This window comes from Dipodomys spectabilis, unplaced genomic scaffold (genome assembly GCF_019054845.1).
Source record: "Dipodomys spectabilis isolate Male_0828 unplaced genomic scaffold, ASM1905484v1 ptg000002l, whole genome shotgun sequence".
Taxonomy (NCBI): Eukaryota; Metazoa; Chordata; class Mammalia; order Rodentia; family Heteromyidae; genus Dipodomys; species Dipodomys spectabilis.
This window is the reverse complement of record NW_024870679.1, coordinates 27,358,631-27,371,372: the sequence shown is the minus strand read 5'-3', so window position 1 is coordinate 27,371,372 and position 12,742 is coordinate 27,358,631. Positions and strand designations below refer to the sequence as shown.

At 35.1% G+C, this 12,742-nt stretch overlaps 1 protein-coding gene across 8 annotated transcripts in view; it reads right to left on the bottom strand.

Annotated features, from left to right (window-relative positions):
- Positions 1-78: 78 nt before the first annotated feature.
- Fubp1 (far upstream element binding protein 1) overlaps positions 79-12,742 on the bottom strand; it is a 31,328-nt gene continuing 18,664 nt past the window's right edge. For 2 of the 8 annotated variants that reach the window (XM_042676495.1, XM_042676507.1), the window contains exons 17-21: positions 11,105-11,242; positions 8,996-9,070; positions 5,122-5,267; positions 2,511-2,557; positions 79-1,587 (exon numbers count right to left, since the gene is read on the bottom strand). In XM_042676495.1, the coding sequence (XP_042532429.1) occupies positions 1,557-1,587; positions 2,511-2,557; positions 5,122-5,267; positions 8,996-9,070; positions 11,105-11,242 (437 nt within the window). In that variant the 3' untranslated portion in view covers positions 79-1,556. Of the gene's footprint in view, positions 4,729-5,121; positions 5,268-8,995; positions 9,071-11,104; positions 11,243-12,742 lie in introns of all 8 variants that reach the window. The other 6 variants (XM_042676515.1, XM_042676522.1, XM_042676531.1 and 3 more) reach the window with 4 other exon arrangements.

Sequence of the window (12,742 nt, the reverse complement as noted above, 5' to 3'; positions counted from 1 at the left end):
TTAAGTGACAGTCAACTGTAAAATAAAAGGTTCTTTCCACTGTATACATTTACAAAGACACAAAGCACTCACTCCTTATAATATTCATTAACGTACATTTATTTATTTTATTAAGAAGACCATAATGAATACACAATTACAGCAATCATGTGCCCATTTACAATGTCATAAAAGCAAACTCTAAACCACATTTCGTAAAGTATTCAATTTACCTCAAGTCCAAGCTGCATCTCCCTAAGACACTGTTCCCATCACAGTAGCCATTTTAAGCCAATCTTCTTTTTACACACGGGTAGTTTCTGTAGAGAACACTTTTCTCAGGACGAAAATGCATCAAGCATGCATAAGAAAAAAATATATATATTCGCAAATACATTTAAAGGCTGCTTTAGGGGTATTACTGAAGAAAATAAAACCTTGGGATTCACTTGCCTGTTTCAAGAACCAATTTAAAAGTCCCTCAAAACTTCATATTGTGTAAGAAAAGCCAAGTGACTAATCAAAGATTATAAAGTAAAAATTATCCTTAAGTATTACTGAAATGCATTTTAAAATGAGGCAAAATTGCAGGAAACAAAAATAAGACATCCTCATTGCTTACTAAACTCAACGTCATTATTTTAAACAGCTTAACTTTTATGTCCAACTGGTTCTGTTGGCAGAATATTCAAGCAAATGAAATGTTAAAACCTTTTAATATTCTCTTGCTTTTTGAAGGTACTGTAACTCCTATCCAAACTCATTAACTCATTTTTATGCATTAACTATCAAGATATTAAGAACATTTTAAAATGCTAATAAATGATCAATAAAAAAATAACCAGCTTTCGTATTAAAACAATTTTTATCAATTAAAAAACTATACTCACTTACGGAACACCAAACCACAGAATTCTAAGTACCACCATACTAAGATTTTTTTGTTTTAAAAAGCTCACCTAATTTTTGCTTAAGTGCTAAATTAGTTCAATTTCAATCTAACCATCTCTTCTACCATTCCTAACATCCACTGCATTCAAATCAACAGCTGGCTCACCTTTTCTGCTTTTCATTTCTTTCAAGGTTAAGATTAATGTCATAAAAAATGCTTATAAAATCAGCAAAGGCTTATGGTAATGAAATAAAAATTCTCATGAGATAGAAACAATGCCCCAATATCTATTAGTATTTGTCTATATTTTCTTTTATAAAAAATGCAAACTACAACTAAACCTTGACAGGCTCTTAAGAGCGCTTTTATATTATCAACTACAACATACCTAAGCTATCAAAACACATAAGACATAAATGTGGTGCATAACTTATGAAATTTAACAGTTCATGGAACATTTAAGGATCAACTGAAAAGCAATTTAAAATGAAGTGATCAAAAGCAGGTACAATACACCCTATACCATATCATGTATGGGAATACATTTCATATTTCTCAATTATGATTTGCCAATTTTACCTTCTACATTGAGCCCTTCTATGGTCCATGCTCATCGGCTCACCAATGGCATACACTCAAAGGATTCCTCTTTATGGGTAACTATCTCAGGACCTGATTTTATGAGCTATGATTTGGTGCTTGCAGCATCTTCAGCACTGTGTGTGAAAATGAAGGCAGTATTTTTGAATATTTTTCTTTGTTGTAAAGATAAGCAGGATTTTAAAAAAGGATCAGCACATTTTAGAAACTGAACAAACAAAACTGATATGACGCTGCTTTAATACATTCATCTTAACTCAAAATATGTACCAGTTAAAGTCATCTACAAGAACACACACACATTTTAAACTGGCATAAAGTAAGTGCAGCGTCAGTTATTAAAATATAAATCAGAAAAACACTGGTTGCTACAGATTATGAAAGATTATTTGCTATACAGTTAACATTTCACTGATACACATGCCTTATCAAAACATACTGCCAATATTCCTTTTATTTTTCCTTTTCAGCATGTATAAATTTTATGAAAACAATTGTCTTAAGAAAAAAAATCATAACCAAACTGACCCAAAATACTCTTACTGAATCAACTAATTCAAAAAAAAGAAAAAAAAAAGAAAAAAGAAAAAAGAGAAAGAAAAGGAAAAAGAAACCATAGGTTTGGAGGGCAAAGAAAATGTCCTATCAATCATACAGACTGTGAAGGCTGTTGACGTTTCTAACAATGATTTCCTAGATCTTGAAAACTATGTAAATTTCCTTTCTCAACTGTTAACATTTCTATATTTTGGGAGAAATATAAAAAGATTTGGGTATTGAGCGTTCAGTTACAGTAGCAATCTACTCATTTTCTTGGTTTAATAAAAAAAAATTTTAAGCAAAAAACCATTACCCAGAAATGTAAACAGTTGTTTGAACAACTTAACAGACTTTCCACTAAGATGGTAGCATAAATAACAAAATACATTTTAGGGAAGCAGTAGCAGATTGCTTTTGAGTACACAACCACAAAAACCTCACAGGGACAACATTAATGTACTGAAATATTAATTTATATATGTCCTTAGGTTGTGCTTACCTGTTGCTTTTTGCAGCAGAACCTAAGGTGGAAGGTCTGGGAAGGCACTGTGAAGTATAAATAATTGCACTGTTTGCAATTAATAAAGATTTTAAACCTTAAATGAATCAAAATCAACAGCCTCCAATTTGTGTTATGATACTGAATCCAACTGAATTATTTGTTCAGTTCACTTAATAAATGCACCACTTTCCTAAAAGGTCATCTATATAACAGTATCATGCAAAATTCTGAAATTGTTCATGTCAATACCCTACTCTTAAAGATAATAGATAACTAACTAAATTCCTTAACTATTAAACTTCAAAACTAGGACTACATATCCAGATCTAAGTAAGGGTAAGGGAAGTCACTCTACATTACATAAAACAGTCAAAAAACATTTCAAAACATCTACAATGAACTGTACTGCTATTTTCCACCCTATATGTAATCTCAACATTTATGTCTTGGTACATTCTTTCTTTAAAGTATACTCAAAACAACAAATGGTGCTCCCCACCAGTAACAATATATTTATGAAATGGTGTTAAAAGTGCTACATTGCTTATTATTTGCAAACAGAAAACCACTTCTGTCTTATACATTTCAAGTTTTTCATATTAAGATATGCATATTTTACATTGAAAAACAGCATTTTAGGAGCACCATAATACTATTCAACTTTGTTAATGATCAGTTTTCTTTAGCGATAGCTAAAGCATATAAAAAAATACTTACCCATTAAGCTCACTTAAAAAAAAATACAGAACTATGTATTATTCTGTTAAGAAACAGTTATGGTTTTCCGAGATATCAGCACTGTATTCCAACATAATATTCACACAAAATATGGCATTTGCATTATGTGGAACATTGACAAAAAGATACTGTTGCAGTTCATCAATTTGTCATTCTGATGTACTTACAGTGCAATGCTCCTTGAAGGAACACAATCAAGGATGATACACAGCACAGTCCTCCTCACCCCTACAGAGCTAGTTCTATACTGGCTGGATCAAACCTGCACTTCAACAGACAATGGCAAGACAGACTGTATTTGCATGTAGTCTAACATATTAATTTGCAAAGAGCCAACAAATATGCAGAGTAAAACAATGGATTTCAACAAAATATCAGAACTTCAGCATGAGTGTTAAGGATTAATAAAATGATTTCAAGTACACAAAAAAAATCATTTGATTCAATGACTGGACTTGTGCATTTATAAAACAAAGCTTATCTATACTGCAAAAAGAAAAAGAAAAAAAAAAGCTTGAACGTTTCCATACCCCAATGGTTTCAATGGCAGATGCAATATAGCTATCTTTTTTTTGCATACTATTCACTTTTCTAACCTAAATTTAGAAAGAAACACACTAATAATATATACATCAAAAAGTTGGTTTACGTGGAAAAAGTTGTTCTTAGTAGACTACTCAAATTCACTATCTGAAAACTCTTTAAAATTAGTTATGCTGAAACCGTCTTGGAAATAAGTAATTACCAAATTAAGAACAGAAAGGTTAACTGTTATAGCAGCAGTACAGGTCTGAAACAGTGGTCATGTATAAAAGGAAATTTCACTGTTAATGCAATGGAAGTATGCTAAAAGATCATTGTACACACATGCAGTTTTTAAACAAAAGGAAAAAAAATGAAGATATCAAGATTACTTGTGCTGAAATAGCCAAATACAAGTAAGTGGAAAAAGATTCTCCAATCTACCACTATACTGCAAGGGGGAAAAACATGCCAGTGTTTAAAAGTTCAGCAATTCATGGGGAAAGCTTATATATTTGTGTATATGTAGCTTAATTTACCATTGCTAAGCAATTACAAATCCTTTACCCATATATCCAACTTACCGACACAGGAGGTTTCATATCATTTATTGTAAAGCACAAAACAGGCATTTAAAAGTGAAAGTATACATTGAAAAAGTACATTTATATCACAAAGCATTGACCACATAATAGTTGCAAATACATTTGCTGGAATGTGTACATCTACACTAAATACTAAAAACAAACCAATTTTTCATTTCTACACAGAAATATTAACCTCCTATCAGTAGTGATAGATATTTTGTACATTTTCAAAAAAAAAAAAACACTACTTTAAACCAAAAACAAAATTAAGATCTTCATCAAGTCGTCTGCATCCATATATTTAACAAAGGTTTTTTTCCCCCACACAATGAAGCAAATACTGTATTGTCCACTTCTTATTATTGGCCCTGTGCAGAAGAGATACATAAGAAATACACAAAAAGTTAAAGAAAATCCTTTAAATGGAGCTAATTTAGGAGTGAATCCTTTAAGAAAGAAAAACTGGTTAATATAAATGGTGGTGGCTTCTTGCATGATTTGCAAATCCCTGGAGGGAAGAAAATTTATTTTTAAAATCAAAGGCATGGTAGAAATATTCAGCATTCAGATGCCAGAAAGCATTATTTAAAAACAAAAACAAAAGCCAACAAAAAACCCAAATATACACAATTGCTTCCTTTAGTTATATTTCATCAGATAAAAACTAAAAAGTTAAACATATGCATTTCCAAAGAGACAAACAATAAACATGCAGAAAACATGATTAGCATGAAGTAATTAAATTAGCAAATTTATTATACCTGAGGTGCTGGAGGATGCTGTGGCATTCCCTGGGGACTTGTCTGGGCATAGTAGGCTGCTTGCTGTCTATAATACTCTGCCCAGGCTGCACTATAATCTGGCTGACCACCTGGTGGAGCACCAGTAGGAGCAGGAACTGCTTGACCTTTAAGAAAAAAAAACTGTTGCTGTAACTAGAATTAAAAGCCTAAAAGAATCTCATTTCTAATAAAAACAATACCTTGCTTTTTGTAATATTCCTCCCAAGCCTTTGAATAATCTTGTGTCTGCCCTTGTTGACCTAAAAAAAACCCCCTAAATTTTAATATAACAATATTCACTGGAAGTACAGGTTATAATGATATGCAGAAGGTCAGAACTGGCTACCCTCAAACTCATGATCTTCCTGCCTCTGTATTTTCAGAGCTGGTACCACCACATTCAGTGTTCTTGTTTACTGTACATACTTATTAGTGTTAGAAGCTACTTTGCAACTAGAGAGAAGGGAAAGAAAGGAAAATTAATATGCCTTTTGTTATGCTAATTATAAAAAAAAAAAAATTTCAAGCACAAGCTTAAAGCAGAGGTAAAAATTAGAAGATTCAGGATTCCTTGCTTTAACTCCAGAGTCAAACAAATTACGTTGAATGACTTTCAAAATTGCTTTAAAGTAGTATATATAAACCTTCAACAGGTAAAGTCAGAGGATAAACGTGACAGTAAAAGATAGTATGAAAAGAGAGGAAATGACTTATTTTTGCTTCTTCCATTTGGACTGATGTGTTCTTTTTAAACTTTAAGTCTTCAATAAAAATAAAAAGCAAAAACATCTAATAGCCATGATATAAAAGGCTTGATGAGTTCACATCACAATACAGTTTTGCTAAAATGACAACAGTATCACTGAAACACAAAACACTTTCTCTGGGCACCAGTGGCCCATACCCGTAAATCCTAGCATTTCAGGAGACTGAGATCTCCCAAGGTTGAGCTTCAAAGCCAGTCCTGGCATCAAAGTCCAGGAAACTCTTATCTCCACAATTAGCCACTAAAAGAGCTGTAAGTAGAGCTGTGGCTCAAGTGGTAGACCCTAGCCTAGTACAAAAGTTCAAGGGAAACGCCCAAACCCCAAGTTCAAGCCCTAGAACCAGCATAAAAACAAAACAAAATAAAAACTAAGATTTCATGAACAGATTTTTTATCTAAGTGATTTTTCTGAATTGTGAGTTTAAGAGATAAAACTACCTACTGAATAGGAGCACTTAATGGGCATGGAGCTAAATAACTCAATGATAAATACAGGACATTTTTTGGAAGCCAGACATTCAAATTTTGCCAAATTTTGAAAATGTTGGGTGTTTTGGATTATTTTGGGCTGGGGCTTGAACTCAGGACTTCCTACTTGTTCACAAGTGGCACTCTACCACTTCAGTCACACCTGCAGCCTCAATTTTTGTTGGCTAATTGGGAGATAGTCTCAGAAAGTAGCTTATTGCTGTATTCCCAAAAGTAGCCTAACGCATTTCAAAACTAGTCACAGAATAAACACTAAGACTTATGACTATTAACCTTAAAAATGCATGAAAACCCTTTATTTGGGATAGTTTAATGTACAACCAAAATTCTGCATTCTTGTGAATAACTCTCCTCAAACAGTGGCTTAACTTTTTTTTTTGGGGCGGGGGGTGTGTCCGCTTGTGGGGCCTGAACTCTGGGCCTGGGCGCTGTCCCTCAGCTATTCAGCTTTTTTCTTTTTGCTTACGTGGTGCTGGGAAATCGAACCCAGGACCTCAGGCATGCAAGGCAAGCGCTCTACCACTGAGCCACCTTCCCAGCCCCTGGCTTAACATTTTTGATCTTATAAGGAGACAAAAATTGAGCAAAAGCTGAACATAAATTTCAATAATTAGAAAATTTTCAAGAACCTAGTAAGGACAATAAGAGCAAACAATGTTTCTTATGAACTCTACCTAAAACAAAACTTTTTAAGAGAAAAATAATTCTACTTCAAGTTTACAGAAGAAACTAAAGTATCACTGCAAGACATACTCATTTTTAGAGGCAAACATCAATATAAAATGTTAGACATGTTTTTCCCTTAGAAAAACAAACCTTTAATTCCAAATGGCCCAGTGGAAGCTAAGTCCTAGTGGTTCAAAGACAGCCTGGGCAGGAAAATCATTGAAATTCTCATACCCAATTAACCAGAAAAAATCCTGAAATGGAGGTGTGTGGCTCAAGTGGTAGAAAATGAGCTTTGAGGGAAAATGTTAGGGAGAGTGCCCAGGCCCTAAGGTAAAGCTCATTTAATAGTAATATAAGAAAACCTGGCACATTACCGTTTGAGAAAATCCTCCATTTTTCTATACCTGTGAAGGATTTGGTTAGCTTTCTTATGACAACCAGCTATGGTATAAGTGTTATTTCTAAGTAAAAGTAAAAGCATCAAAAAAGTATTTGACCATAAACGTAAAGTTCCAAATAGTTCTTAAAAAACATAAATTTGGCCTGATGCTGGTGTCTCATGCCTATATCCTAGCTTCTCAGGAAGCTGAGATCTGAGAATCATGGTTCAAAGCCAGCCCAGGCCAGGAATGTCCATGACACTCTATAATCTCCAATAATCACCAGAAAACCAGAGTGGCACTGTGGCTCAAGTGGTAGAGTGCTTGCCTTGAGCTGAAGCGCTCAGGGACAGCATCCAGGCCCAGAATTCAAGCCCCACGACTGGTAAACAAACTAACGAACAAAAAAACAATCTTGGGAGACAGGCTTGGGACCTAAACCCTCGGACAAGTAAAATCTGTTCTAACCATTTTGTAGGAGGCAAGGAATGTGGCTTAGTGTTAAGAGTGCTTGCCTGGCATGTATGAAGCCCTAGGTTTGATTCCTCAATACCACAGTATTACAGAAAAAGCAGGAAGTAGGGCCATGGCTCAAGTAGTAGTGTTGGCCTTGAGCAAAATCTCAGGGACAGTTGTTCTCAGGCGTTGAGTTCAGGGGACTGCTTCCCCCCTTACCCCCAAAAGCCAGTGAAATTGGGTCTCTTTCCTACACATAACAGTTTATAGTTACATATTTGCAAAACATTGATTGACAACTGTATCTTCCACTAGTGCAGGGCTCCTACCAGTGTCTGCATCTAATACTGTGACCAATGTATTATGTTAGTCACTGAATTAAGTTTTTTAAGCCAAGTGCCCGTGGCTAATCGCCTAGCTAATAATCCTAGCTACTTAGAAGGCTGAGATCTGAGGATGATGTCGGAAGATAGCCTGCACAGAAAAGTCTGAGAGACTTTTTCCTTTTTTTTTTTTGCCAGTCCTGGGGCCTAAACTCAGGGTCTGGGCACTGTCCCTGAGCTCCTTTTGCTCAAGGCTAGCACTCTACCACTTGAGCCACAGCACCACTACCAACCTTTTCTGTTTAATGAGGTACTGAGGAATTGAACGCAGGACTTCATGCACTCTACCAGTAAACCACATTCATAGCCCACTACTTTATTTTGAATAGAAAAGGATTCACTGATGTAGTCATTTAGCTATCTTGAAAATTTTTAAGCTATGGACTTCCTGTTGTCACTTACCTCATTTATGTTGTAGCAAATATGCTACCACATAGCCAATTTTTGTTCAACACTAAAATTGACCCTGAAGCCATCAGGTAAATGTTTTTACATGAAGTATTATAATGTCCAATGCTACACACAAACACACATACACAGAGCATATTGTATGGCACAAATGTTTTGTCCAGTTACTTAATATATTTAGTTTCTAAATGGACTGAAATCATCTTTGATTGTAAAATAAACTTTTACTATCAAAACTGCTAGTGTATATTTGCCAAGAGATTCTAAGAGATTAGTTTAATTACATATAAATTATAACATACCCATTTTCTTGTAGTACTCTTCCCAAGCCTTGGTGTAATCAACCTGTCCAGCTGGAGCTGGATTCTGCTGATCTCCTTTTTAACAAAATAAAACATTAAGATTAAAAAAATTATTTTCTGCCAGGCGCCAGTGGCTCACGCCTGTAATCCTAGCTATTCAGGAGACTGAGATCTGAGGATTGTAGTTCAAAGCCAGCCGGGGCAGGAACATCTGTGAGATTCTTATCTCCAATAAACCACTAGAAAATGGGAAGTGGTGCTGTGGCTCAAGTGGTAGAGTACTCACCTTGAGCTGAAGAGCTGAGGGACAGCGCCCAGGCCCAGAGCTCAAGCCCCATGACCGCCAAAAAAACAAAAAACAACAAAATTATTTTCTGATACTAGAGCTGTGACTCAAGGCCTTGCATTTTCAGCTTTTTCTCTCATGGTTGGCACTCTACCCCTTGAGCCAGACCCCCACATTTTGCTTTTTGCTAGTTAAATTGAAGATAGGAGTCAGAATGTCTGCTCAGGCTGGATTTGAATCCTGATTCTCAGATCTTTTATAGGTATGGGAACCGACACTGGGCACTTTAATGTTTAAAAAGCAATTTGGACTTTGCTTTGAGTATAGGAGTGAGCAGTGGCCTACCATGGTGCATTGAGGAAGTTTTATGTGGTGGTCATAACCCTGCTGATACCAAAGACAAAATGGTGGAGGCACAAATTTGCTGGGAAAACAATATTGGGTTCATTGAGCAGTAAGTAAAGGATACTAGGGCTTTCACTATTTATAAATATGAAAAGGCTAAAAAGAACTTTGAAATGTCAAAATGGAATTGCATAAATATAAGGTTTCATGAGACTTTCAGATCTGGATATTTATGTGGTTCAAATAATGTGTGTGGGGTGTTTGGCTTCTAAATTCTATGTTTCTCACTCTCAGCATTGGAGACTGAATATAGGGCCTTACGCATGCTAGGCAGCCTACCAATTAAGCCATGCCTTCAGCTCCTGTCCTTTTTGTTATTGCTTTAACTTTTGTGTATCCTCTTGAAAAAGAAAATCAGGTATCCTTGAAGAAATAGCTGATTCACAGGTGGAAGGCCAGAAGGCACAAAATAAATCTTATCAAGCCAGATAATAGGCATTTATACAGGAATCACCCTGAAAACATTCAACTGCTCCAATATAGGCCAATCTAATGAAAAATAACGAAGTTAAAATATAACCTACTAAATAAAACAGGAATCCATACTGATGTAAGAACAGGATAAAATACCAACTGATTATCACTGTAATAGAAATAGTATAGTTAATAACGCAGAGGGTACTATGAAAGACTGATAGGTAGAAGTTTGATGAAAAGACAGTGGCCTAATCTTAGTATAATTTTTTCCCAATACTACTTACAGGGAAAAATGGTATAGAAACCTGAAAAGAACCAACATGACCAATGATCATGGTCATAGAAATGATTCCAGGAATGAAAGACTTCACATACAACACACTTTAGTGTTCTGTATATATTTGAGATTTTTCTTGCCAAGTAAGCATCACTTCGTTCATGGTCATTATGAAAAAGCTCAATAGGAAAAGTACAATGGTATACAGCTGTAATTCTAGCTACTCAAGTTGAGGCAAGGGATCTTTCAAGCCCAGATAATTGAAAGCAGCCTGGGCAACATAGTTGGGACTCTGTCTCCATAAAAAAAGTAGAAAGGAACTAATATGCCTGTACTCTGTATTTTAAAGCATGAATGTAAATGAGTATGTGACCAGATGGAATCCTGAATCAGAGGAAGGGGTTATTGGGACAACTGGTGAAATTGTAGAGCTGTGTATTTGGACATTTGATATGGTTAAGCTGAACTGATTTGGAGGACTCATGATTATTTAATTGGAGAAGAACATACAAAGTATTCAAAGGTAATGAGCAATCATATCTAGTTTTGGACATATATGAGATAACGTAATAGGACAAATGAGGAATAAAACTAACAGCTAGGCTATCTGGGTATTCAGAGGTTATTGCTATTATAAACTTACTGAAGTTAGAAACTCACACAAAAAATTTCATGCATTAGTTATATAATTCATATTATTTAAAGTAAATAAATCTCTAGTTACCATAGTTACCTTGTCCATTAGTTTGGGTTGTTGTTGGTGCACCCGCAGGAGCTGCAGGTGGTGGCTGTGCTTGTTGTTGGTAATAGTGAGCATAATAAGCAGCCCAAGCTGCTGAATTTGGATCCGTTCCTGTTTTAGCTAGAATTAAGAAACACAAGCTCAAGGTTTATATCCTTATCTGTAGTAAAAATTAACCTGCCCTGCCAAAGCTCAAATACACAGGCCCACTAAAAGGAAACATTGTTTTTCTACTTTCTTGTTATCACCAGCTTGACGACAGAAATCCGAGGTTCAGATAATTTCCTTGGCTATAAAACAAGTGAGTGGCAAAACTGGAATACAAACAGAACATCTAACTTAATATCTAATGCTTTTTCTCAAACCATCCTGTCCTTTTCTAAGCTCACTATGTACAGTAAGTTCTTTGTGGCAGGTAGCTGAAGGAAGAGATTAACAAAGTAGAAATAATTAGAACCAACTTTTTTCCTATGTTGTATTCCCTGAAGATACAAAATCATAACATTTTGTTCAGTGTTAATAAACTGAATTCCCTTGTTTATCCTTTCCATTTAAGCTGGTATCTCTCCAATACTCAGGTTAGGGCTGGAACAAATTGGTGTACTTTTCCGAAAACACCATGCTCATGTCGGGGCTTTTGGTATGTCCAGCCAGTTTCTTCTGTGCTTGGTTCATCTTCATTCACTCCTCATAGAGCAACTGATGTTATTTATTACAATCTGAGACCTCTTAGTGAGAAACCACAAGTCTTTTTATTGATTTTTGTCCTTTATAATAAACAAAGAATGTTATATACTACTATGTACATATCTTTATTAGTCTGTACTCCCCCAAAGAATGTATTTTCCACAGCTATGGGAACAGCTTTGTGCTCATTCTGAACAAGCAGCAATTTTCAGAAGCTTAATGAAGGGTACTGAAGTTTGGGAAAAGGACAAGTATTTTGAGGAAAAGAAAATTTAAGGCAGCAAGAAATTAAGGTTAGTCTCCAACCCTTTCTCAACTGCTCAATATAATACTACTTTCTACATTCATGTCTCAGTGGTGTCATTATCTGTATATTAATAAACATTTAGGATTTCCTTCAGATGGGGATCTCACTGTTGCTGGTCTCAAACTCCTAGGCTCAAATGATCGTCCCTCTTGCGCCTCCCACGAGTAGCTGAGACTACAGACAGATGTATGTCAACATGAATAGAATAAACATTAGCAAGAAATATTAAGAGCAATTACTCATCCATGTGTAAATCATAAGACAGTCTGATAGCTATATTTATCTAGTATATACTGAAAATTTTCTAACAACATTATCAATTTACTTAATTTTGTAGCTAAGAAAACAAAGTGAGGGGAGTTCAAATACTTCCTCAACACTTATTAAATTATAAGATTAAGACTGATCTAAAGCTACTTGATTCAAGAACTAAATTCTTGATCATTATATAAATATGTACAAGTTATTTTCTTTTTGCTATTTTGTATTCCAAGGCGAAAGTCTTGCTATGTTGCTGAGGCTGACCTGGAGCTCAAAACCCTCCTGTCCATCCTCCTGGAGTGCTGGGATTCAGGTGAATACTACTGACAATAAAATATACAATTCTATTCTTAGCAACACCTGAC